Source organism: Lepidochelys olivacea (assembly GCF_965140295.1).
Source record: "Lepidochelys olivacea isolate rLepOli2 genome assembly, chromosome: 2".
NCBI lineage: Eukaryota > Metazoa > Chordata > Testudines > Cheloniidae > Lepidochelys > Lepidochelys olivacea.
The window spans coordinates 169,892,417-169,920,270 of NC_140412.1; the positions used below are offsets into that span (position 1 = coordinate 169,892,417).

The 27,854-nt window shown below is 42.2% G+C and overlaps 1 protein-coding gene across 6 annotated transcripts in view; it reads left to right on the forward strand.

Annotated features, from left to right (window-relative positions):
- The window catches only part of TNS3 (tensin 3), a 343,602-nt gene that overhangs the window by 75,203 nt on the left and 240,545 nt on the right, over positions 1-27,854 (forward strand). For 5 of the 6 annotated variants that reach the window (XM_084621461.1, XM_084621462.1, XM_084621463.1 and 2 more), the window contains one exon: positions 9,826-9,937. In XM_084621461.1, the coding sequence (XP_084477587.1) occupies positions 9,826-9,937 (112 nt within the window). Of the gene's footprint in view, positions 1-2,726; positions 2,748-9,825; positions 9,938-27,854 lie in introns of those variants that run through there. The other variant, XM_084621466.1, reaches the window with a different exon arrangement.

Sequence of the window (27,854 nt, forward strand, 5' to 3'; positions counted from 1 at the left end):
CCAATGCATGTTCATTTTCATCATCTGAGTAGGATGCCACCAGCAGATGGTTGACTTTCTTTTTTGGTGGTTCGGGTTCTGTAGTTTCCGCATCGGAGTGTTGCATGTTCCAAACCTCGTCCCTCTCAGATTTTGGAAGGCATTTCAGATTTTTAAACTTTGAGTCAAGTGTTGGAGCTATTTTTAGAAATCTCACATTGGTATTTTCTTTGCATTTTGTCAAACATGCTGTGAAAGCGTTCTTAAAACGAACGTGTGCTGGGTCATCATCTGAGACTGCTATAACATGAAATTTATGGCAGAATGCAGGTAAAACAGAGTCAAAGACATACAGTTCTTCCCCAAGGAGTTCAGTCATGAATTTAATTAACACATTATTTTTTAAGGAGCATCATCAGCATGGAAGCATATCCTCCGGAATGGTGGCCGAAGCATGAAGGGGCATATGAATATTTAGCATATCTGGCATATAAATATGTTGCAACGCCGGCTACAAAATTGCCATTTGAAAGCCTGTCCTCACTTTCAGGTGATATTGTAAATAAGAAGCAGGCAGCAACATCTTCTGTAAATGTAAACAAACTTGTTTGTCTTAGCGATTGGCTGAACAAGAAGTAAGACTGAGAGGACTTGTAGGCTCTAAAGTTTTACATTGTTTTGTTTTTCAGAGCAGTTATGGAACAAAAAAATCTACATTTGTAAGTTGCACTTTTGTGATAGAGATTGCACTACAATACTTGTATGAGGTGAATTGAAAAATACAATTGCTTTTGTTTATCATTTTACACAGCAAACATTTGTAATAAAAATAATATAAAGTGATCACTGTGCACTTTGTATTCTGTGTTGTAATATAAATCAATATATTTGAAAATGTAGAAAAACATCTGAAAATATTTAATAAGTTTCAGTGAGTGGCTTGCAAGCATAAAGGCTAAGCACACCTGCTGCTGTTTCAGTGGGATGGTGATTTCCCTTTGGCTCACCTGGCGGAGCAGCTCCAAATATAACCCATGTCACAGCCTGAGTCACAGGCATCACAGTGGAGGATCCACAGTATCCGGGCCACTGACTGGGAGCCAGTTGAGCTGGGTTCTGTTCCCAGCTCAGGCATTGACATGCAGTATGACTTTCAGCCAAGTCTTTTCCCCATCTCAGATCACCTAGCTGCCATTGTAAAGTGCTTTGTGGTTTATGGATATTAAGTGCAAGTATTATTATCATCCATCTTTCCAAAGTTAATTTGTAATGGTAGGCAGTGATGATAAGTTATCAACCAGTTACATCACAATTCATATCTATTTCACTGTTGATATATATGTTGCATACCGATAGCTATGGGACTAATCACTGACACTAAGAAAGGGACTACCTTGATTTAAGTACACATTAAATCCTCTGGATTTCCATGCTGACTGCTATGAGAGCAGGAGCAACTTCTGTCATATAGTGAGATTTACACAGCTTTATATATTTACTCATGTATGTATATACTTGGACATGCCTACCATCACGTTAAGTTAAAGAAAGTCTATGAGATCAAATACTATATATATATACCTTCAAATGTATGAGTCAGTAGCACATTTTCAAGCAGATTAGTCACATTAAAATTATCATAAAAGAACTGCATGCTTGTAAGGATTTTTGGTATGTTTGCTCGTTTTGGAAAATGCTTCCTAGTTTTTTCACTCTATTTTGTTGTGAAGGGGTATTTTTGAGTAAGAATCTTGGTGCAGTCACTCCATCCAGTCACTAAAAATGTCAGTCAAACCAGCTGCTGTTCTAAAAACTATTTTAGATTACAGAGAGATAATATTCTATTGCTTGGCCTCTGTACAGAGGGCAATGTTAAACAATTTTCTGATAATGAAACCTGACGCGAAGACGGTGTGCTGATTTAGAAAGCAAAATGTTGAAAACATTGTTTACGATTGGGGGAAACTATCTAAAGTTGTTCAAGGCAGGAATAAAAGCAACTCTTATGCTTTGGGTTTGGTGGTATAATTTCCTGTCTCGGCTAACCCGACATTGGGAAATTTCAGTCGGAAAGAGCAAAAAGCACCTTGATGAGATTTTCTTCTTCCTTGATTGTTTTGCTGTGGCTGTAAGTCACTGGCTGCTATATGGAACTTCATGGCACAGAAGTTAAATAATAGATATGGGGGGGGGGGAATGGAAGGAAAGTGTCAAAAGCAAACATGAATAGTTCATATCAGGCGAGATGGTGGTGGTGGGAACATATTCTCTTGCATTTCCCTTGACTACTTTTTCCCCTCTTAGCTATTTGATTTATTTGGTTGCTATCCCACAGAAATAGGTATGTGACTGGGCTCTGCAAGGTTTTGTAACCAGGAGCCCAGCCTCATCATAAAGAACTCTTTCAGTCATCACTTAATTGCACTTTTCTTTTGGGCTTCCCATAAGAAGAGGTCAAAGTAGGGCATTTCCTTAGCCCATAAAAAAAAAATAACTTGAAAGGGGGTTTGTGCTTCTGGAGCCATAATTACCAAGATTTTCAGTCTCTCCCACCTGAAGGGTTGCTGCTGTAGCAGCAGTGTGTGTGTGTATACGTGCATGCGTGCAGCGTGGGAGCAGCAACTTGAGAAACCCATTGCTCTTAGCTCCCTTTTTTCCCAGTATTAAAAAAGAAAAGGAAAAGTTCTTGCATTGATAGTGGATTTAGAACTACCTTGGACAGTACAGGAATGAGCGGGCAGAACTGCAGGAAATTGCAGCATTGGTCGGTAAGTTCTTTAAAGAAAAGATGGGGAGGGATTATATTTGCCTGACTTTAGGCAAGAAGTGAGCAAAAAGTATCTTGGGTTGATATGGTTCAATTGCTGTGCTACATGGTTTTTACTGTGCATGTAAAATTCAATATAGGTCTGAGTGGTTTGAAGTGCAGAATGCTTATGGGACTATAGACCCTCTGCTTATAGTTTTCTATTAACTGGAAGCGATACAGTGGATTGTTTCTGGGGGTAGCATTTGGATTTTTCCTTATCCCAAAAGAGGAAACAATAAAAAGCATTTAATGGTTTGGTACAAAATGTTGATTCTATAAACACACATGGATACATTTTCTTTATATCTTCCTAGGAATACAATAGAGTAATATAGCATCAGATTTACACTATTAAGGTACATTAGGGAAAAATAATCCATTTAGAAGTAACATATGGCTTAGTTATATTCAAGCTAGGTTACTGCATATGTGTGTGTCTCTCTGTGTGTGTATATTTAGTATATATACTAAAATTTTGAAATTTTAGACATTTTTAGGATTTTGTCTTCAAGAAGATGATTATCTGTACTGAGTTTTTTTAGAGTGTTTACTTGAATCTTTGATGCAAAGATCTAAAGCCCATTGTACCCTTCAAAAGACACATGATATATCACTGTTGCAGTTTGATAGTGGGAACGTATGGTTAGAATTAAAATGTACACAAGCTGTTTGGTTCTGGCCTTTAGTAAATAATGACTGTTATTCCCTGGCCTGGTATTTGAACATGTCTAGGTGATGTAATTGTCCATAGATGTAATTGTAATCATCCAGTTTAAGCCTCTGGCAAGGTTGAAAAGCTGTGTCAGTGCTGCTGTCAACTAACTGGTTCGGGCCTCTCTTCTCATCTTAACCGAAACTAAAGAGTGTTTCTTGTACTTTGCTATAGCTATAAACTACAAACGTGTTCTTAGAATTGAGATTCATAGACTCCAAGGCCAGAAGTCACACTGTGAACATCTAGTCTGATCTCCTGTGGAACCCAGGCCAGAGGACTTTCCCAACGTAATTCCTAGAGCAGATCTTTTGGAAAAACAGCCAGTTTTGATTAAAAAATACCAGTGATGGAGAATCCACCATGACCCTTGGTAAATTGTTCCAATGGTTAATTATCCTCACTGTTAAAAAATTTATGCCTTATTCCCTGTCTGAATTTTTCTACTTTCATCTTCCAGCCTCTGGATCATGTTATACCTTTTTCTGCTAGGTTGAAGAGCCCATTATTAAATATTTGTTCCCCATGTACAATCTTATAGACTGTAATCAAGTCACCCTTTAGCCATCTGTTTGTTGAGCTAAATAGTTTGAGCTCCTTAAGGCTATCACTATAAAGCATGCTTTCTATTCCATTAATCATTCTTATGGCTCTTCTCTGAACCCACTGCAATTTATGAGCATCCTTCTTGAATTGTGGGCACCAGAACTGCACACAATATTCCAACAGTGCTTGCACCTGTTCCAAACCTAGAGGTGAAATAACCTCTCTACTCCTGCTCACGAGTCCCCCTGTTTATACATCCCAGGATCACATTAGTTCTTTTGGCCACGGCATCACATTGGGAGCTCATGTTCACCTGGTTATCCATCCACAACTGATATCTTTTTCAGATTCTTGCTTCCCAGAATAGAGTCTTCCACCTTGTAAGTATGGTCTACATTCTTTGCTCCTACATGTATACATTTACATATTATTTGCTTATGCCCAGTTTATCAAGTGATCCATATTGCTCTGAATCAGTGACCTGTCTTCTTTATTATTTACCACTCCCTCACTGTTTATGTCATTTGCAAACTTTATCCATTATGATTTTATGTTTTCTTCCAGGTCATTGATAAAAATCTTAAGTAGCATAAGGCCAAGAACCATTCCTTATGAGGGAACCCATTGGAAACACACCTACTCAGTGACAATTCCCCATTTACAATTACAATTCCCCATTTACAATTCCCCTATTAGTTAGCCAGTTTTTAATTCATTTAATATATGCTATGTTAATTTGATCTTGTGCTAGTTTTTTAATCAAAATGTTGTGTGGTACCAAGTCAAATGTCCTTGAGAAGTCTAGGTATGTTATATCAACATGATTACCTTACCAAGTTGTCATCTCATATTAAAAAAAATCAAGTTAGTTTGACAAGATTGATTTTTCTGTAAACCTATGTTGATTTGCATTAATTATATTACCCTCCTTTAATTCTTTATTAATCAAGTCCCATCTCAGCCATTCCATTATCTTCCATAAGATTGATATCATATGTATATCATGATATATCTCAGAATTGGAAAAGGTCTAGAGAAGGGCAACAAAAATGATTAGGGGTAAGGTACAGCTTCCATATGAGAAGAGATTAAAAAAACTGGACTGTTTAGATTAGAAAAGATACGACTAAGGGAGTATATGACGGAGACTTATAAAATCGTGAATGGAATAGGGAAGAGTAACTTACTGAACAGGCAGCAGGTTTAAAACAAACTAAATGATGTACTTCTTCTCACAATGCACAGTCAATCTGTGGAACTCATTGCCAGGGGATGCAGTAAAGGCTAAAAGTATAACTGGGTTCAAAAAAGACTTAGATAAGTTCATGGAGGATAGGTCTATCAATGGCTATTAGCCAAGGTCAAGGACACAACCCCATGCTCTGGTTGTCCCTAAACCTCCAACTGCCAGAAATATGTGGCAGTGGTGGTAGTCAGAGAGTCACTACTGGGCTAGATGGACCTTTGGTAAGACCCAGGATGGCCATTATTATATTCATAAGACTGGCCTATAATTATCCTGGTCTTCCTATTTTTAAAAAATTGGCACATTAGCTTTTTTTCCCAGTCTTTTGAAATTCTTTCACTGTTCAACACTTACTGAACATCAACATTAATGGTCCAGTGAGCTCCTCAACCAGCTCTTATTAAAATCTTGGATGCAAGTTTTCTGGCCACACAGATTTTTCAAATGTCTAACATTAATAGTTTCTGTTTAACATCCTCCAGAGATACTAGTGGAATGGAAAGAGTGTTATCACCCTTTGATGAGACTATATTATCTATTTTTCCCCAAATACAGAACAGAAATATTTATTGAACTCTTCTGCCTTTTTTACATTACTATTGATAATTTTACCATTTCCATCGAGTAATGGACCAATACTATTGTCAGGATTAGTTTTGTTCCTAGTATATTTTTAAAACTCCTCCCTATTGTCTTTAACTCTGCCGGCCATAGATTTTTCCTTGTGTCTCTTTGTTTCCTTTCTCAATGTTCAGCAGTTTCTCACTTCTGATTTATATTCATTACTATCAACTTCCCCTTTCTTCCATTTGTTATATATATAGCTGCCTTCACTTCCCCTCTAAAGTAGGTTGTTATTTTAACCAGCACAGCCTTCTTCCTCAGTTGTGGGATTGTGGCTTTTGGAGCATCTGTGTAAGGTGTTCTTAAATTATTCCCAATTATCATTCACATTTTTGGATTAAATTCTTCCTCCCATGATAATTTTGTATGTCCCCCAAATCCCCTAGGCTGTTGTTTGAACACTGATGTAAATTTACATCTGATGACACGTGGAAGACCGTATAGCTGTTTGTGCTGTCACTACGTAGTAAAAATGGTGAGCTGTGAGAAATATTTGAAGTCAGCATAGCTGAGGATCCACTTCTGAATTTCCACACTGAGGCCCCGATTCTGCTCTCAGTTATTCTGGTGCAAATCTAGAATAACTCCATTGTGCCTTTGTTGGATTCAAGGTCTAGACTGTTTCCTTGTGTGGTTTGAAGAGAGAGATAGAGAGATAGAGAGAGAGAGATTGCTTTTTGAAAAAGAGAAATGGCATAATGCCAGCAATCAAGACCAGCACTAATTACAGTTTGTCCCTCAGGCAGGTAATCAGTCTGTAACCTGTGGTGCTGCACTCTCTCTTCCAATTTTGGCTCCTAACAATTAAATGCAATTTAGATTCCATCCCTGAACCTTATGAAAGTGGGAGTATTGTTGCTGCCTCCCCATGTTTTCCTCTTGGCACCATCCCTATTGGAGGACTGAGAACGCCATTCCAGGTGATAACAAAGGAAGCCTGATCCAGGCTCCTTCGCATTTCACAATGAAAGTGTTATGTACTGATAATGCACAGGCAAATGTTATTACTCCATCCACTGAGTGAATTGTTACATGAATTCCTTGGAGATCCAACTGTAGAATAGATATAAAATTGAGCAGCAAAACAAGCAAATGAAAAAAAGAAGTGTGTGCCCTTCTGTTACTATGAAAGATAATACTGACCAAAAACTATCCTCAAACATCCCCGCCACAAAAAAAAAATTGATCTTTACATTACAAATAAATTATAATGATTAATTGGTTAGTTAATGGATCAAGCCCTAGCCATGTTAAAGACTGAATTTTGCTCTGAAAACAACAGCAACATCCATACTCCTCTGGGACAATGCAGATTACCACGCTCAGAGTAAAGCGCATGAGAGGGGGGGGTAAAACATTCTTGGTGGAGGGGATCTGGCAGTGAAGCAAACTTCCAGGGAAGATCTGGCAAATCTACAGCCTGACTGTCTTTAGGAAATCTTATAAAAACGTCCTCTTTCAACCCATAAGAATGACATTAACACACTAACAACACCTACTACCTGTAAACTCCAACAACCACAAAAAAAAAGATAAAATTAATAAAATCTAAAAAATGTAAAACCAATAATACCTCCTCAACCAGAATTCTTACCTGGAAAAGGGAGACGTTCCAGAGATTCCACTAAGTCCATTAGAAATTTTGTTTTTGCTATGGTGATTTTATGTGACAGTTGCTTAGACACTATGGTGATGTGCAACACTGTAGAACCCTAACGTAGAATATCATCAGGTCTTTAAATTCAATGGCCCCAATGCTCCCTCACTAACCACAGTGTGAATTAGGAGTAACTCCACTGAAATCAGAGAAGTTGCAGTGATGTAACTGGGACTTGTGCTCCTTACGAGGGAGCTTTTCAAAAGCCCCTATTTCTGATGTAAACAAAGAAAACAGGAAAAAGATCTTTGAGCAGAAACTTGATGTATTGTTTATTATTTGTGCCAATTCCTGTATCCTGTAAGAATGGAAAAAGGCACAAATGCACTTATGTTCTTTGCAATGCATCTTTAATATACATCATAACTATAGTCCTGATTTTCAGCTAATGGTAAAGTAGCGCTAAGCAGACATATACAAGATGATTATAAATACCTCAAACATATAGGAAGTTTTGTGACTCCAGCTTTTATCGGCATACACTTAGCAATCAGCCTGAATAATTAATAAGGCATAATAATAATGCAGTACAACTTTATTCATGACTGTTTTGTCTAGTATTAAATATTCCAAAGGAATGGGATCTTCCACCATTTCCCTAGGAAGAGTATTCCACAGTTTAACACATCTCACTATCAGACAGTTTTTTCTGAAGTTCAGCCTAAATTTTATTTCTTCACTTCAAATAATTCCTTCTGGATACGTATAGTAATATTAGTACTTAGCACTTTTCATCCTTAGATCCCACAGCATTTCACAAAGAAAGGTAAATATCATGACCCCCATTTTACAGATGGGGAAAACAAGGTGCAAAGTCACACAATGAATAAATGAATGAACCATTTCAGAACCATAAACCAAACCCAAATCTTGTGCATTGCACCATGCTGTCTCTAACATTGGAAAGTTTGCACCCTTCAGGGGTTTGTAAATTGTTCTTATGAGCTCCTAGCTATACTTTCAAGTTAGGTTGTCTGTTATGGAGGGACATGTTTCCAGGTAGGTATACTAGACAGCAGTAGTGCAGTGCAATTGCTCAAGAGTAAACATGTGCACTGTATTCTAATAGCTACAGAGAGTGATTTGTGTGTGCATGAAGGGGGAGGTAAATATGGGGCTTATAGAAACTCTATTGAGATTTTCATTGTCCAAAGCAGCCTCTTTGTTCCTTTTTTTAATTATATACCAAATTTTGCTTCCCATTTCTAAGTCGGACTTCAGCCAACGACCATACTATTTTGCAGCCAGCATGGCATTATTTCTGCTTTGCCTTTCTGCAGTAGACATGCTTTGTCCAGTGATGAGAGAGGGGCAGAATTTTTACCTGCTAGTTCGTGGCATGTTCTTTCTTGGTTTGTGAAAATATCCAGTATTGCAGAAGAAGAGACAGAAATCATTTTCCATTATTAAATTTTAAAAGGGGTTTAAGATAATTAAGAGATGCTTCCTAAAAGTTCGCTAATGGATTTGAATGTTAGGCTTTTGGAGAGGAACCGGGAGTTGTCTCTCTGTGTCTTGGGGTTTCAATAGCCCTCACTGTTGTACTATCTATGTACTTCCTGGTCTGCATATTGAAGTTCCCAGCGGACTTCATGGAGTTGTCTACTCTTTTCCCTTCCCTGATTATAAGAGATCCTGTTTATTTGTGTGTTTGTTTATTTGTTTAAATAAATTATTTCAGTAATTGTGGGACCAATCCAAAGAAAAACATTAAAGGCTTACCTACACCAGAAAAAGTACACTCATTTAACTTAAGTGTGATTTTAAATGGATATAGTTAAACTGGTACAAAAGACAGTGTAGACATTCTTGCTTTGATTTAAACCAAGAATAATTCAATTTAGCAACTGAAATAAGAAAGTCCGAACAGCTTTTTGCACCAATAAGTTAAATAGTCAATATGGCATTACTTACATTCCATAAATCAACTTAAAACCAATTTAAATTAAACCAGTAGAACTGTCTTCGATAGAGACAGCATTAGGTTAGTAGACAGACGCTTAATCTCACTTAAATTACCTTTTAGTGGCTCCTAATTCTTTAGTGTAATAACGAATTCTACAGTAATTGTTCAAAATATTACACCATGCAATGTCAGTAATGCAGCATTTGGGGAGATTGAGTGAGTACTGTTGAATAATGCAATAAGTGGTGGTTGTTTTGGCTATTTATAAATTTCATTTGTTTTATTACATTTAAAGAGTAACATTCAAAAGTTGACAAGAGCTCTGACATTTTCTCCTCTATTCCAGCCTGAAAACCTTGCTTCGAGTTCTCATACTTTCAAAAACAAGACCTTTAAAAAACTCAAAGACTGTAGTATCTGCAAACAAGCCATAGACAGCCAAGGCATTTCCTGCAGAGGTGAGTAACATGTGATGTGGCCTATTTATTGTCTTGCTATTTAAAACACTGCCTTTTAGACTAGTGCTGAAGAGCTAGGAATTAATAATTTTGGAATTACCCCTGTGCTAAATGTCTATATACTCTAACTTGTTTGCTCTGTGTGTTCAGCATTAGACTTAATTTTTAGTTGGACTTGTATAGATATGTGCCTTTATTAGCTATGCTATTCAGGCCGGTTCCAGAATAAGACTGTCTGTGCAAGTTCTGTTAGGAGCATGTGTGTGTGAATGAGTGAGTTGATAGATGCCTATGGAATTTAGCCTGCAAATCAGGAAGTGACCCTGAGCTCACTGAGGCATGAAAGCTTTCTCTGCATGAATTCTTTACTGAAATTCAGCAGAGCTGCCATTTTTTTACAGTTGCTTTATGGTCTTGTATTTCAAGTCTGTGATTCAGAATAATCATTCACACAGACACCGAGGGGGCTCGTTCTTCTGATTCCACATGCAAAGGAGGGGGGAGTCAGTTGCCTCTGGCACAGTTTCCCCCCTCTCTCCTTTCTATCATACAGAAGACCCGCCGTGGGTCCAGGGATTCTCACCTGGGGAAAAGGCAGGAAGTGTAGTAGGGAGGGGAATGAAAGAGAGAGACCTTTTTCCCTTTCTGCACACAAGCAGTAAATATACCCAAAGTGCGGATTCATGAGGCTTCGTTAATTTTTTCTCACTGCTCTGTCAGCATAGAGACTCACACTTGAGGGGGAGGATAGTTATTGGGGCATCTGTCAGTAGGGTTGCAAAGTAATCAGTTTGTGGCACAGCACGAGAGTAAGAGAATGGGGCCTTTTTCATAAATGACCTTGAGATCTGCCTGGATCTCAGGGACCCACAAGTTCTACCTTCCTTCTTCCATGAAACAATTTGGGAAAAGCTCAAGATTTGCTTCCCTCTAGGTCAAACCATGGGAGGGTTTGATCCTCCATTGATTTCAGCTAGTTAATGTTTAACAATGTCTTGTTACTCCACCTTAATAAATCTGTCTCTCTAGCAAATGCACATATAATCCACCTATTTAATATAAGCAAATGCTTATTGCCCCTCGCCTTAGATATAGACCAATAATTTCATTTTATGAAGTATCTGCTTGGTGCTAGTGGCATTTTTCTAATGAAATGGAGATTTCTTTCTTCCCGTCTTTCACCAAGAGGCCCAGCCTCTGTATTCCTTGCACTTTGCAAAACTCTCATTAGGCGTTAATGGGAGATTTGGGTATGTAAAGAATGCAGGATTAGGTGGGAGGGGTGTGTGTGTGTGTGTACGTACATGCGTTCCTGAAAAGGTATCAACGTCACAAATGGACAGTTACATGAATAATAGTCCATTTGTTCAGCATTAGTTCAAAGGCATTTTGTTATAATTGCTGGAATGTCAGAAAATGCACAAATAATACAGCCGCCGTCAGCTTTGAAGAGGTTTAATCCCTAATGAGGCGTTCCCTAGAATTTCATTATTTTCATTTCTGGGGATCCAGCAGCATAAAAGAACCATGGATCTGGCTAGGGAGGAGTTCCCTCAAGCAGGAACTGAATAAGACAGCCACAGGCTATCTTACAAAGCCCACTCCACAAGCTCCGATATAGGGGCCAGCGGCTGGAAGGGGAACATCAGTAGAGCTGTAAAGGACTATGGACAGTTTGGGTTGGGTAGTTGTAGCTTAGGCACTGTTTCAGCCCCTGCGGCAACCCAGAATCAGAAAGGCACAAAGGTGGTTACAGCCGCCTCACCGCTCCTCTCCCTAGGCAGCCAGTGTTTTGTTGTACCTCCCTCAGGCCGATCACAAAGTTACACCCAATCTGTTTAAACAACATTTCATCCCACCTCCGTATCATTAAGGCTACATCTACACTGCACACCTCTTGCAGCTACATGTAGGGTATGTGTAGCTACGTGTCGGTGATGTGGAGCTACATATGTCAGTGAAAGCCTCTGCCAGGGGAGAGTCAGTGGGGAAAGGCTCAGCAGCAGGCTGAGCCTTTCCCCACTGATGGAGTCATTCCCTGTGGCAGGGAAAGGTTCCAGCCATGTTGGGTACACACCCACAGGGTTCAGGTATGTTTTTGCTCTACTTGCCTAAGCTGTGAATCTATACTGTTGGAGGCAGGGGCGGCAAGTTATGTGGGCCCGTGGTTCCCGGGCTCCAGCAGATTCAGGACCCGGGGCCCGGCTCCACCGGTGTTCGGGGCCAGGTCTCTCTGCCAGCCCCACCTGCCGCCCCTGTGTGCCTCCCCCAGAGCGTCCCCTGGCCCCGCCTGCTGTCCCCACGTGTCTCCCCCGAGCATCCCTGCCTGCCCTGGGCCTCGGGTTGCTGCCCCTTGCAGCTCTGTGCTGCACTCCCCAGCCTCAGCCAGCTACAAGGGAGCAGAGCCGGAGTCAGGCTGAAGCGGCTGCTGTGCCTGTGGGAGGAAGAGGCGTATGGCAGTCACCCCCCACCCGGCAGACTCTGAGGGGGACGCTTTTCCTGGCTGGACCTCCTGAGCTGCAGCCTGGGGGGGGGAGGGGCTTGGGTGAATGTCATGTGGGGGTCGGGGACATTCCCTCCCTCCCCCGGAGCTTGCTGCTGACGGCTGTGAGAGGGCTGAGGGGAATCCTCCTCTCTGGCCCCCTGCCAAGCCGTGGGGTAGCCTGTCTGCTGCACCCCAAACTCCTCATCCCTGGCCCAGCCCCACACCCTGCACCTCCTCCTGCCCCCCAACCTCCTGTCCCACTCCAGAGCCCACCCCCCCAATTCCCTCCCAGAGCCTGCACCTCACCTGCACCCAAAATCTCTCCCAGAGCCTGCATCCCGCACCCCTTCCTGCACCCCAACCCCCTACCCGAGCCCAGAGCCTGAACCCAGCACCCAAACTCTGTCCCAGAGCTCGCAAAACCTCCCGCACCCAAACTTCCTCCCAGAGCCTGCACCCCAAAACTCTCCTACACCCAAACTCACTCTGAGAACCTTAGGCAGGTGTGAGTGGAGTGGGTTTTGGACCCGTTCTGGGCACCACCAAAAAGTATACAAACCTGCCGCCCCTGGGAAGTGTCATGCATTTACTCTACACAGTGCTGAAAGGCGTGTGCAGTATAGACATACTGTAAGGGTGAAATTATCCATCTGATTAATTAGGTTTTATCCCATAATTAAGGTTCCACAAAAGGTGGAATTACCACACCAACCTTTGGGCACATTGCTGGGTGGCAGCACAGTCCCTCCCACCACTATTATTCTACAATTGCCAAGCCCTGAATGCAAAAAACATAACTCAGCCCCAAAACATTCATGAGGTTGGTCCAAAATCATGAGAGCTTAAAACAATGTTGTTGTTTTGAGCTGTCTTCCGATTTTTGAACTCCCCCTACCCAACCTGCAGATTGTCCATGACAAATAGTGTTGCCAATGCATGTACAATTCTGGCCACCTTACCCCCTATATCATCATCATTCTTCTTCTTCTTTTTCTCAGTGCGTCAATTAAGTTTGTGCTCCAGCCTCTACTTCAACAGCATTGTCAACTCTCTACATTTCTTTGCCAGGAAGGCTATTTTGGCTGGGGCTGGAGCTAATCTAGGTTCCACAAGCTTGAGCCCTCTCTTAAATTTCAGTCCTGTCTGGTGGGGGGGAAACCCTCTGATTGTTTGCCTTCCCCAGTTCTCCATCTCCTGTGGAAGAGCATCCAATCAAGGCTGCTGTAGGAGAAAGACAGAGGGGGTTGAAGAAGCCCTGGAGCTGCAGGAGAGGAGCAGTGGGATTGGGGGAGAATTGATGTGTGGCAGGATTGACCGAACTGGGGTCAGGCAGATGTGGAGGCCGGGGTGGAGGGTGTCACAGAATTGATCTGGAGGCTGTGCGGGAGAGACAGAAGTTATTAATTAGAATGTTGAGGTCTTGGAGAGAAGCTGGAAACTCCAGGCCATGAGGCAGCCAGTGAGAGCTCCGGCAATGAGGGCCAAAATCACCTCGTTCCATAAATCTAGGAGAGTTGGGAACACTAATTGTCACACACACTGGGAGTGGGCAGAGGATGTTCAAAAATCAAAAGACAGACCAAAAAACACAATATATTGGGTTTTGGGGGCCAATCTCGTGAATTTTGAACTTTGGGGGTTGGCAGTGTTGCATCAACTCTGCATCCTCAGGTCCCAGTCAATTAATGTCCTGGCTTCCAGCCCCACATTTGCTCCTCCTGAAGTTAGGCAGGTTTTTCATCCCTCCATGGTAGTGCAGCTCCAAGGGATCCTCTCCCTCTTCCCAGGCCTGGTGTTACAGTGTTAGAAATAGTCCAAGGGGAGAGGAGCAGAGAAGAGAGGACCTATTATTCACAGGAGGGGAGTGGGGAGCAGAGCAACCCTGATTTGCTGCTCCCTCATGAAAATGATACGGTTGCTCCTTCTGGACAACCTTACTGCATTATCCAAAACTCCTCTCAGCTTCTGAAGGGAAGGGCAAAGAAAGCTCTGCATGCACCTGCAGCAGCTGCTGTTGGCTGTTCTTGTCCAGGCTGTGGGAAGCTCAGTAAACCAGAGCAGGTTTTCCCTGGACAGTTGAAATAATGGCGGGAGTTCCTCACGTCTCTGGCAGTGTGGCTTCAGCAGGGGCCAAACTTCCCTTACTCATGAATCCCGAGAGCTGGCAACACAGTGTGCTAGCCTCAGGGAGGGAATAGTTGCCGCCCTTTCTTACCTCTTTGGGCAAAGACTGGCAACCCTGGAGTTACATAACTGCACAGTCGGTGCCGCTATATTTGAGACCCTTGGGTCCCCCAACGTACTGCACACGTTGTGCAGAGGCCACTTGCTGGGCTGCTCTTCAACTGCCTCTCCCTGTGGAGAGTTAAAGCAGCCCGTCTAGAGCACTTGTGCAGGCGGCTCTCTGAGGGTTAAGTGAATTCCGTCCAAAGTTAACAGATACAGCACTATCCCATTTCATTGCTGTTACCTTTGGCTTTGGCTTTGGATGCTCAGCTCACTGTCACGTATGTCTCCTGGGTGCTGGCAGACGCGCTACTGCATTGCTACACAGCAGCAGCAGCAACCCATTGCCTTGTGGCAGCAGACGGTACAATAGGACTGGTAGCTGTCATCGTCATGTCTGAGGTGCTCCTGGCCGCATCGGTCAGGAGCGCTTGGGCAGAAATGGGTGCAGAGACTACTTTAGGAGTGACTCGACCAGGTCAATCTCTTTAGTCCTGCAGGCAGTCCTATTGTACCATCTTTTGGCGGGCAGGCAGGAGATGTGGATGGCTTGCAGTCCTTCTACACCGTCTGCTGCCAGCCAAAGATGTAAAGATAGATGGAGTGGATCAAAACAAGAAATAGACCAGATTTGTTTTGTATTCATTTGCTCCCCCCTTCCCTCCCTCCATGAAGTCCTGCCTGAAATATGAGAGGGAGGGATAGCTTAGTGGGTTGAGCATTGGCCTGCTAAACCCAAGGTTTTGAGTTCAATCCTTGAGGGTGCCATTCTGTGTGCCATTGTTTTTGTTTCTCCTTGATGTAAAGCCACCCCCTTTGTTGATTTTGATTCCCTGTAAGCCATGTCGTCAGTCGCCCCTCCCTCCATCAGTGCAACGGCAGACAATCGTTCCGCGCCTTTTTTCTGTGCAGACGCCATACCACGGCAAACATGGAGCCCGCTCAGATCACTTTGGCAATTAGGAGCACATTAAACACCATGCGCATTATCCAGAAGTATATGCAGCACCGGAACCTGGCAGAGCGATACCGGGCGAGTAGGCGACATCAGCGTGGTAACATGAGTGATGAGGACATGGACACAGACTTCTCTCAAAGCAGGGGCCCTGGCAATGTGGGCATCATGGTGCTAATGCGGCAGGTTCATGCGGTGGAACGCCGATTCTGGGCTCGGGAAACAAGCACAGACTGGTGGGACTGCATAGTGTTGCAGGTCTGGGACGATTCCCAGTGGCTGCAAAACTTTCGCATGCGTAAGGGCACTTTCATGGAACTTTGTGACTTGCTTTCCCCTGCCCTGAAGCGCATGAATACCAAGATGAGAGCTGCCCTCACAGTTGAGAAGTGAGTGGCGATAGCCCTGTGGAAGCTTGCAACACCAGACAGCTACCGGTCAGTCGGGAATCAATTTGGAGTGGGCAAATCTACTGTGGGGGCTGCTGTGATGCAAGTAGCCAATGCAATCAAAGATCTGCTGAATCAAGGGTAGTGACCCTGGGAAATGTGCAGGTCATAGTGGATGGCTTTGCTGCAATGGGATTCCCTAACTGTGGTGGGGCCATAGACGGAACACGTGTCCCTATCTTGGCACCGGAGCACCAAGCCGGCGAGTACATAAACCTCAAGGGGTAATTTTCAATAGTGCTGCAAGCACTGGTGGATCACAAGGGACATTTCACCAACATCAACGTGAGGTGGCCGGGAAAGGTACATGACGCTCGCATCTTCAGGAACTCTGGTCTGTTTCAAAAGCTGCAAGAAGGGACTTTATTCCCAGACCAGAAAATAACCATTGGGGATATTGAAATGTCTATAGTTATCCTTGGGGACCCAGCCTACCCCTTAATGCCATGGCTCATGAAGCCGTACACAGGCAGCCTGGACAGTAGTCAGGAGCTGTTCAACTACAGGCTGAGCAAGTGCAGAATGGTGGTAGAATGTACATTTGGACGTTTAAAAGCTCGCTGGTGCAGTTTACTGACTCGCTTAGACCTCAGCGAAACCAATATCCCCACTGTTATTACTGCTTGCTGTGCGCTCCACAATATCTGTGAGAGTAAGGGGGAGACGTTTATGGTGGGGTGGGAGGTTGAGGCAAATCGCCTGGCCGCTGATTACGTGCAGGGCGGTTAGAAGAGCACAAGAGGGCGTGGTACGCATCAGAGAAGCTTTGAAGACCAGTTTCATGGCTGGCCAGGCTACGGTGTGAAAGTTCTGTTTGTTTCTCCTTGACGAAACCCCCCGCCCCTTAGTTCACTCTACTTCCCTGTAAGCTAAGCACCCTCCCCTCCTCCCTTTGATCACCATTTGCAGAGGCAATAAAGTAATTCTTTATTAATTCATCACACAAATAGGGGGATAACTGCCAAGGTAGCCTGGGAACGGTGGTGGAGGAGAGAAGCACCAGGAGGGGTGGTGGAGGAGGGAAGGACAAGGACACACAGCACTTTAAAAGTTTAAAACTTTAAAACTTATTGAATGCCAGCCTTTTGCTGCTTGGACAATCCTCTGGGGTGGAGTTGCTAGGTGTTCGGAGGCCACCCCACCGCGTCTTGGGCGTCTGGCTATGGAACTTGGGGAGGAGGGCGGTTGGTTACACAGGGGTGGCCTGTGCTCCTGCTGCCTTTCCTGCAGCTCAACCATATGCTGGAACACATTAGTTTAATCCTCCAGCAGCCTCAGCATTGAATCCTGCCTCCTCTCATCACACTGCCGCCACCTTTCAGCTTCAGCCCTCTCTTCAGCCCACCACTTACTCTCTTCAGCCCACCACCTCTCCTCCCGGTCATTTTGTGCTTTCCTGCACTCTGACATTGTCTGCCTCCACGCTTTCGTCTGTGCTCTGTCAGTGTAGGAGGACAGCATGAGCTCAGAGAACATTTCATCACGAGTGCGTTTTTTTCTCCTTCTAATCTTGTCTAGCCTCTCCTTGAAACACATGCAGCTGGTGGAGAAAAAAAAAAGGGACAGTGGTATTTAAAAAGACACATTTTATAGAACAATGGCTATACTCTTTCATGATAAACCTTGCTGTTAACATTACATACACAGCACATGTGCTTTTGTTCCAAGGTCACATTTTGCCTCCCCCCTCCCCATGGCTAACAGTGGGGAACATTTCTGTTCAGCCACAGGCAAACGGCCCAGCAGGAACGGGCACCTCTGAATGTCTCCTTCAGAAAAGCACCCTATTTCAACCAGGTGACCATGAATGATATCACTCTCCTGAAGATCACACAGAGAGATAAAGAACGGATGTTGTTTGAATGCCAGCAAACATACACTGCAATGTTTGGTCTACAATGATTCCCGAGTACGTGCTACTGGCCTGGTGTGGTAAAGTGCCCTACCATGGTGGGTGGAATAAGGCTGCCCTCCTCAGAAACCTTTTGCAAAGGCTTTGGGAGTACATCCAGGAGAGCTGTAAACGCCAGGGCAAATTAATCATTAAACATGCTTGCTTTAAACAATATATAGTATTTTAAAAGGTACACTCACCAGAGGTCCCTTCTCCACCTGGTGGGTCCGGGAGGCAGCCTTGGGTGGGTTCGGGGAGTACTGGCTCCAGGTCCAGGGTGAGAAACAGTTCCTGGCTGTCGGGAAAACCGGTTTCTCCGCTTGCTTGCTGTGAGCTATCTACAACTTCATCATCATCATCTTCCTCATCCCCAAAACTTGCTTCTGTGTTGCCTCCATCTCCACTGAAGGAGTCAAACAACATGGCTGGGGTAGTGGTGGCTGAACTCCCTAAAATGGCATGCAGCTCACCATAGAAGTGGCATGTTTGGGGCTCTGACCCGGAGCGGCCGTTTGCCTCTCTGGTTTTCTGGTAGGCTTGCCTCAGCTCCTTAAGTTTCACGTGGCACTGCTTTGGGTCCCTGTTATGGCCTCTGTCCTTCATGCCCTGGGAGATTTTGACAAATGTTTTGGCATTTTGAAAACTGGAACGGAGTTCTGATAGCACGGATTCCTCTCCCCATACAGCGATCAGATCCCGTACCTCCCGTTCGGTCCATGCTGGAGCTCTTTTGCGATTCTGGGACTCCATCATGGTCACCTCTGCTGATGAGCTCTGGCCAGTGTGGCAAGCTGCAGGTGACCAAGCAAACAGGAAATTGAAATTCAAAAGTTTGCAGGCCTTTTCCTGTCTACTTGGCCAGTGCATCTGAGTTGAGAGTGCTGTCCAGTCACAATAGAGCACTCTGGGATAGCTCCCGGAGGCCAATACCGTCTAATTGCATCCACAGTACCCCAAATTCGAGCCAGCAAGGCCGATTTCAGCGCTAATCCCCTTGTCGGGGGTGGAGTAAGGAAATCAATTTTAAGAGCCCTTTAAGTCAAAAAAAAGGGCTTCATCGTGTGGACGGGTGCAGGGTTAAATCGATGTAATGCTGTTAAATTCGACCTCAACTCCTAGTGTAGACCAGGGCTAAGTACAGTAAAGGTGAAGCTGGTGTGGGGGAAAAGAAATGTCTTCACTTATAAGATGGTTGCTTTGTGGATTGATGAGAAAATCTTACTTACTGACAGGTTTCAGAGTAGCAGCCGTGTTAGTCTGTATTCGCAAAAAGAACAGGAATACTTGTGGCACCTTAGAGACTAACAAATTTATTTGAGCATAAGCTTTCGTGAGCTACAGCTCACTTCACTGGATGCATTCTGTAGCTCACAAAAGCTTATGCTCAAATAAATTTGTTAGTCTCTAAGGTGCCACAAGTACTCCTTTTCTTTTTTCTTACTTACTGTTTGTCTTTAGAAAATAATAGCTCTTTGTACAGATTGTAAGTTATTTCCCGCCTGTAATATCTTATCAGCTGCAAGAAAGCTACATGTCAGAAAAAGGAGGGAAAGGGGAAAGCTCCAGATTGACTTGTGTGTAGTTTATTGTGCTTATTTAGCAATGAATCATCTGTTCTTTGTATGGAAACAGCCATCATTGGGTATTGTAATAATCAGATAACTTTTTTTTTTGGTGCAAAGCACGTTGCTTGCCAGGGTGCGGTTTTGGCCTTTTCTTAAAGGCACTGTGTCCTTCATTCAGATCTAGCTCTGAATGGAGTTTCTAAAAATTCTCTCTGAAAAGTGAATGATTGACCTACAAAGGGGTACATGAATGATGATGTCATCTTGTCCTAGTAAACTTTAGCCCTCCTCAGACAAGCATGTTCAGTTCCAGTGATTTTAATGGCCTCTATAGAAAAAGGAATACAAAAGGAAGGAGGATCTGGGGAAATGCGGAAGCTAGATAACTAAGCTAGTGTGTATTCCCATACCTGGTAAACTGAATCACGGCGAAGATATTTCTTTGATACCATATTTCAACGCGAAGGAGCAATCAAGCTTTGATTTTTACAATAATTTTGTACATTTCTTCAGAAGGCAGAGTGCTATTTTGCTCTCCTAGTCATAACAGAGGGGTTTCAAAGCTTGCAGATAATGGTTCTGCAATATGCAAGTCAATCTTGTGAGTTCAGGTTTAAAACTTAAACCTTTCCCCCAAGATTCTTCAGTTTAATTAATTAATTTCAAATTAGAGATCAGAATTGTTTAGCCATTTATACTTTATTAGGTACCAAAAGAGTTGCCTAACTATGATCCCTCTCTCAAGCTGTCTGGAGTGGCTCCTGACTGTGAGTGCCTGCCTCAGGGCAGACTGTCAAGAACAGGGCAGATACCTCAAACTGCTGATATGTTCTATAATTAGATTTTACCAAGCCAATAACAAATGTGAACTTCTGGGTCACTATAATAGTTTTACCGTGGAGTTACAGACATAGAGTAGACTCCTTAGACTCTCCAGTAGTGATCTTTCAATTTGAAGAGTCTTTCAGGGCAGACCCAGGGGGCAGCCACTGGGGATCTCTGGTTGCAGTTAGGTTGTTTCTGGCCTTGTGAGAGTTCAATCAGCAAAGAGATGAAAAATCTTCCCATCAACTATTTTTATTTCCTTCTTCCAGCATTCAGAGCGATGGGATGAGGCGTTCCGTACAAACTTCTCCTTGGGTGCATGGGGCAATTAACAAAGCTTTTGTCTTATAATGGCCCACTTAAATTTTGACAGTTCTCCTGGATGAGCGGGGCGGGGGGGGGGGGTGATTCCTGTGCCTGGGTTCACAAATTCAGCGCAAATGTTTTCAAAGTTACTAAGCAAAACTTACATGTTTTCTTATAGAATGAAATACAGACATTACAAGTGAGATTAATGCCTGCAGCAACGAACACGCATTTCACAGAGTCTGAACATAAATACGTTCTTATGAGACTAACACCTATTTTGTGCAAAGCTAACATACAAGTGAACTGATCTAGTCTCCAGCTATGAGTTTGTCAGTTCTTAGCTAATGCCTGCAGACCTGGCAAGAGATGGCCTCTGGTCTGCCAGCATCATAAAATCAGTTCTATTTCTGCCTCTTTAAATTGTGTTTTTTATCTTTGTGGTAGCTGATTATCATATTACTGAAAAGGTGCATTAATTTGTTTTTCCTTTGTAAATCAGTTACTACAGCCATGTAGGTTTTTTTAAAAAAACAATTATTGTTTGTTTTGGCTGTTATATTGTGGTCTTAATCTTTCATCAGTCAAATGATTGCTTGCGGCAGAACAATACACCAAGGCACATTATATGTTCTGATTTTTTCCGGCTGCTGCAAATTACTTCTCCAGCAGATGCAAATCAAATTGGAGGCAGTTTGGGAAGGCATGAATTTTTCCTAGCAATACTTAAAGCCATCCATTTTCAGCTTTTACATTTTTACGGAAAAATTCCTGGAATTTACAAAAGCTATTATTTGGTTTTTGCTGATTTTTCACATAAAATTTAGACCACTCTAGTACATGAAAATATTGATTATGTTAAGAAAATCCTATATGTTACATTACACAGATGTGCTTATGTTAATCTAAGTGTAAATGCAAAGCCCTGCCTGTTTAAAGTAAGGCAACTCAGTGAAAGAAACACACACATGCATGCAAATGCACACATGTATGTACTGTTAATGTACAGTTCATGAAATAAACCATAGCATTAAACTGCTTTTACTTTTAATATTCTTTTGTCCATTTGTTGCTTTGTTTCTGTCCTCCTGTCCCCAGTGTTAACCCCAATATTTTACCCAGAATACTGTGAAGTTAATTTTTAGCACCGGTTTCATCCTTTTTTAAATTTTTGTTATAAACACTGATAAATTCCTGGGAAATTTTAAACAAAATAATAAAAACAAAGGTCCTTGGTAATACTGTGTTAATTCTCATATATAGAGTATGGGTGTGTGAAGTAGTGATTAACCAAGAATTCAAACCTCTTTTTATCATTTGAAAAAATGTTTTTAACTATTGAAAATTAATTTATGTTTACATTGTATGGACTTTGGATGCAAGAACTGTCATTTTCTATATGTTTGTACAGCACCTAGCACAAACAAGCCCAGGCCTGACGGATGCCTCTGGGTGCTATTATGTTATAAATTGATTGTTGTGCTGATGATTTTTTATTATTATGTCAGTCTTCAGTAGACCAAATACCCGAAGCAAAACTGTTCTTACTGTATGACCATTAAAAAAAATCTGGCTGTGTGAGATTTCCAGACCAAAGCAATTAATAACAGTTTAGATGAGCATAAAAATTGTGGTTCAAACCAAGCCAAATCTCCCTTTGTTAATCTAAATCAGTCATGAATACACCTGTACAAATAGACAAAAGTTCTCCATCTTATATTGGGCCAAATTCTCTGTGATGTACAACCTAAGTGACCCACTGGTGTTGCACCTGACTTGCCGTGTGTATTTAGGGTAGTATATGACCAGGATACAGTCAAGGATGGTAGGGCCCAATCTCACTTATCTGCTAAAAGTTGCATTTTGACTTTCCACATACCCTCAGACAAAGGCAAACGGGCCTCCAAACTAAGGGCTGCAGTTATTTTAAAATCCCTGTCTTAGACTGGGTGACCCCATGGAACAAGTCCAGGACTATCTCCTCTGGGTCTAGGTGACGATTAGAAGGTGACCTCAAGGGGACTATTAGACTACTAGAAGGTGCACCTCAAGTGCACGTCTAGATCATAATGAATACAGAGCCTTTGACCAACCAGACCATGAGATGGGATTTTTAAGACAACTGCTTTGTGTTCTGGAAGCCAGATAGTCTCTCTGTGAAATTCATCTTTATGCCCAGACCCTGCACAAGTCTTGTGATCCACTCTACCCCGGTTTTACGGGTTTAAGTCAGACATCTATAGTGCACAGGGTCTCTGTATGCAGTAATGAATTTTATCCTTTGTTAGTAGCAAGCTATAATGTATTTTTATAGTGGGTTTGATCTGGACTTGGGAAATTGTTGCTAGTACTTTTTAAGAATACGATGTAATATAGTCGAATAGCAAGTGATTTCAAATACTTTTAAATAGCTAAATGCAGTGATAACATATTAGCCTGGCATATAATCTGAAAAGCATGCTTGTGTCTGGTTTTGGGTTTGGCAGATGAGCACAGATTGTCAGCTGGAAATGTCAAAGGAATTTGGGCCTTGCCAGGGTCAGTGGCATTATAGTGATTTTTTGTTGAATTTGAATGTTGAGTACGTGTTGTGTGTGTGTGTATATGTTCATGAATATATAAATAAAAATTGTGGTAAATGAACATACCGTACATTTGTCCTAATCTGTGAGCAAAAAGGGATATAAGGCCAGATCCACGGTCTCTTAGAGACAATGGAAAAACTACCATTGACTTCAATGGACTTTTGGTCAGGCTCATAGTTGCTACTTCCACTTCCACATGATACTTTATTTTCTCTCTCTCTCCCTCTCTTTATTTATTTATTCTCAGGCTCTGATCCAGCAAATCTCATTGACTTCAATGGGACTACTCAGGTAAAGATAAGCATGTGGATAAGTGTTTTCAGGTTCTGGGTTTAGTGGTGTTTGCCAATGGCGTAGGCTGGACATGGCTCAGTTGCTGTTTCACTGGTCTAAAGAACAAAAAAGCTGATTACTGTTTAGATCACTGTTATACACAAATACAGGGTAGTTGCTAATCAAATCCAGTTGAGAGTAGGGAAGGCACGTGGAGTTGCAAGGGTATGGTTGGTGATTGCCCATTACCCATGTTATACATTTTTGATTACTATTGTTATTAAACATTTCATGATACTATAAATTATCATTTATAGTGAGAGCAACTGCAGATACATATAGACCAAATGTACACATAATCAGCAATAACTCCCACAGATTTAATAAAAGGCAACTAATTAGCACAACCATACAGAGGACGTGGTCTCTTTCTCAGGAGTCCAACAAAGTTTATTTAAACTAATTAATCATCTGTGCAGTAATGTTTCAATACAGAACTTGGCTTACATAGTACTGCATACCTATTCATAATTAAAGGGGAGATGGAAAATGGAAAACTGAGCAAAGAATCACCAGAATGTACAGAGACCCACAAAGAGCCACTATAATTAGTAGAACAAAATAATAATGTTTTATATTTACCTTGCATACCCTTTCATACCAAAGGATCCCAGAGCACTTCACAAATGATATACAGGCTTCAGCACTGAAGTGCAACCATCTCTGGGGTTGAGGTTAACAGAGGAGTAACCTTCACACAGCACTTTGGGAGGGAGGCAAGAGGGAGCGTTTTGGCCAGGGATACTTTCCTACTCTTAAACATCCTATTACGTTTTTTGAACATTCATATCAACCAACACAAACCTCAGATTTGATGGTCACATCAGAAAAGCTTAAAACTCAAATCCATTTGACTCAGAATGATAAGAGCTGAATCAGTCATGCCAGGATTTGCACTTGTGATTATAAAGCGTGTAGGTATTTGCAAGCTGAAGTTCAGACCATTAAGATCTCTTCCTTAAAATAATCGCCTCTGTTCATTACTAATAACAAGTTCAGAAATGTAGGTAAAAAAATGGGTAAGTCTGTCCTTCAAATCTTACAGCAATGCTAGTGTCTGCAATGCATCGGGGTATAAGTGCAAACTTATAAGCTGATCCCATTTGAATGGACCCAAAATGCACAATCTCCAGGTGTGACTCATGGGAAATAGGTGAACTCAGTGCAGTCCTAAAGTATGCCATTCACTGCATATCATAGTACCTTGTGTGACCAATGTGAGAGAGAGCCACAAAACAGGCTTCAGATGTCTTTGGTTAAAAGCCACATTTGCTTTTACAGATGGCTTTTAAAACAAAAATAGAAAAGGGCAATTTATTGGAGAAAACAGTAACCCAGAGGAAACAAAGCATAACAGAATGATCCTCCCAAAGCTCAAATAGGAGGTGTGAAATGTGTAAGCCTCCTGGAAGTGATGCTGCAGGGTCTGTACCACACATACCTGGGGGCTGAAGGAAGCTTCAGAGACTAGGTTGAGACCACAAACTCAGTTTCACTTATGACCCATGCAGGATCTGAACTCAGGTTTAAAGAGGTGAAAGACTAGAGTGCTAGCTAAGCTTCTTGACATTGCAAATGGCATTAAAGAAGAGGGTCCTTGAAACATGGTCCGGACACACATACCTCAGTAGGTCCTTGGAGGATCACGTTGTTTGCAACCTTTGCTTGGCTTACAAAGTTTTGTTCTTCTCAAAGAGAGTCCTGTATGTCACTAGTATGTTTGAAGAGCTAAAGGAGAGACTTACCTGAAACTGGACAAACTCACTTTATAGCAACATCAGGCCTGTTCAGTTAGAGGAACGCTATTTAAAAAATAACCCCCAGTTCTATGCTGGATTAAGATCGAATCATCTCACACAAGACAGAAGTCATTACATCACAGCCATTTACTATTTTTTATATTCAATAGTTTTTATATTCAATCATACAATGAGAACATCATCATAATTCCAAAAAAACCCCCAAACCTTAATATTCTGTTACATCAACATCCATGTGGAATACAAAATAAAACTGAGATTTTCAAAGGAGCCTAAGGGAATTAGGTGCCCAAATCACATTGCAAATTTAGAAGGAGGTGGAGCGGGGAAGAGGTTGCTAAAACCTTTGGGCTCATTTGAAAGTCAACACCTAAAACTCTACCAGCACTTTGTTCCTCTCACAGGAAGCATGTGGATCTAGATGAGGAGAACAAATCTCTGCCCATGTAATAATAATGTCATAATAGTTTTCTCTGAACTTAATTCTCTGAATGCTGTAGATGTGGGAACACAATTATTACGTTTACCTCAGTTGTAGCAAATAAAAAAATTACGCTAGCGGCGAAGTCCACCCACAATAAAGCACAGATATTTGGTTATGGGTGGAGTGTTATGGCTAGGAGAGTAAAATCTACACCCAACTCAAGTCCAAGTTGCAGGGTAGCTGCATAGCCTCCCCACAGCCGCTATTCCAGAATGTGGGTTGAAATAGTGCCGTTAGCCCCTCCACATCCTGTTATGGGATCACTGGCTCATGTAAATGGTCCCTCTCTCCCTAGCTGCTCCCAAAGCCGCCTTCAGCACTTGCTAGCGGAGGTCTGAATGGGATATACAGGCACTCCTGTCTGAGTGCTCTGTTAGAGCACCTCTCTACCCATTATACTAGTCTTAAGTGGTGCGCAGGGCCTTATGCTGGCCCTGTGCATCGAGTTCAATAGTGTGTGATCTATCGAATACTATCTTTGTTTTTAAATTGGAGTTTAAAAATAGAAAGAGGTCTTGCGCAAAATGAAAAACAAAACAAAAAAAAACCAAAAATGATCCAGGGAGGCAGTGCTGGGGCACAGGAAATGAACAAGCTGATGTTGATATTATAGTGACTGTTAGTACTGCAACATCATCAGCATATGACTGATAATTTCTTAAAAATAGAATCCTCATTTTCTGCTATCAAGGTCAAACTTCTGCTCTCTTTCATCATGAGGGGACTCTCATTTTAAACTCAAACATGCCCCTGTCCCACCCAAACTCATTTATCATCTTACTCTTAATGTAAACTATCGTTGTAAGGTTCCCGCACACTTATTTTTCATGTCTTTCACTGTTGATCTTTATCTCATGTCACTGGTGCTGTTTAGTTGTAGAGTTGGTTGAAAAAATTCAGCAAAAGGAGAGAAACGTTTTCTGATCATCTAGCCAGAAGAAAAAGAAAAGGGAAAAAACACCCACACAAACTGTGCAGGGCTCCCCAGCCCTAGCCCCGTGCTTTAACCCCCCCATGTCCTCCATGTTAAATAAGTTTGTTTATCCTTGTGCCCAGGGGTTACAGTAGGCTAGAATCCACCAGAAATCATTTCTGCCTTCTACAGTAACTGAACAGGTACATTAGCTTTCCAGCGACTTAAGCCTTGGGAAGTGCAGCATGTTGTTTCTGTACCCCATGACACAAATGTGGTGCAAAAATCATTACACTGGCACACTGACTTTATGGGGCTTCCTGCCCCCGTTGACGTCAATGTCAAAAATCAGTGGAATCAGAATAAGGCTCGTGTATATCATGGAGTTGCTTTAAATCCTACCTGTGCTGGAATATTGCCAAAAGGTGTGTGTGGCTTTTGAGTTCATCTGGACAGTGGGGAGAAAAGTTGTCACACGTTGAGCTGGCAAAATGGTAACTGGATTTTGAAAGTCCCATTTCTGCATTGGAAAGCTGTAAATAGGGACATTTGTCGGGAAAAACAGCGATACTCTTTTTTAACTCACTTGAAATGTTTGTGACTAAGAGGAACAGAGTGGAAAATGGACATATAGACCCGCCACAGCCTTATGTAACTCGGCATATCTCTTGTTGGCACTCAGACTTAGTAGTTACTTATTGGTTTTTTAGAGCTTGTCTTCCTGAAAGTCAGTGGGAAGTGGAAAGAGTCAAAATTGTTTCATATCCTTTTAGTCCATCTGTAGCTGAAAATACTCTTCCAGTTGATATTTTGTTTTTGAATGGGAAATAACTGGGCAAACTTCTGCTTTGTCTGAAAGATCTACTTTGTTCTAGTTTCTAATTGCAGGCTTTATTTGCATGTATGAATGCTTTGAGATTTAGCAATACATATACGCACGAATAAATTTTCATTGTGCTTGACAATCCATTTAAAACTAGCAATAACTCTCCAGTAATATTGAGTGCTCATAACAGATAGTGCCATAAAATCATTCTAAAGACAGCCTTGCCTTATAAGAACATAAGAATGGTTTGACTCAGTACAGCCAATGGTCCATCTAGCCCAGTAGCCTGTCTCCTGGTAGTGGCTGGTGCC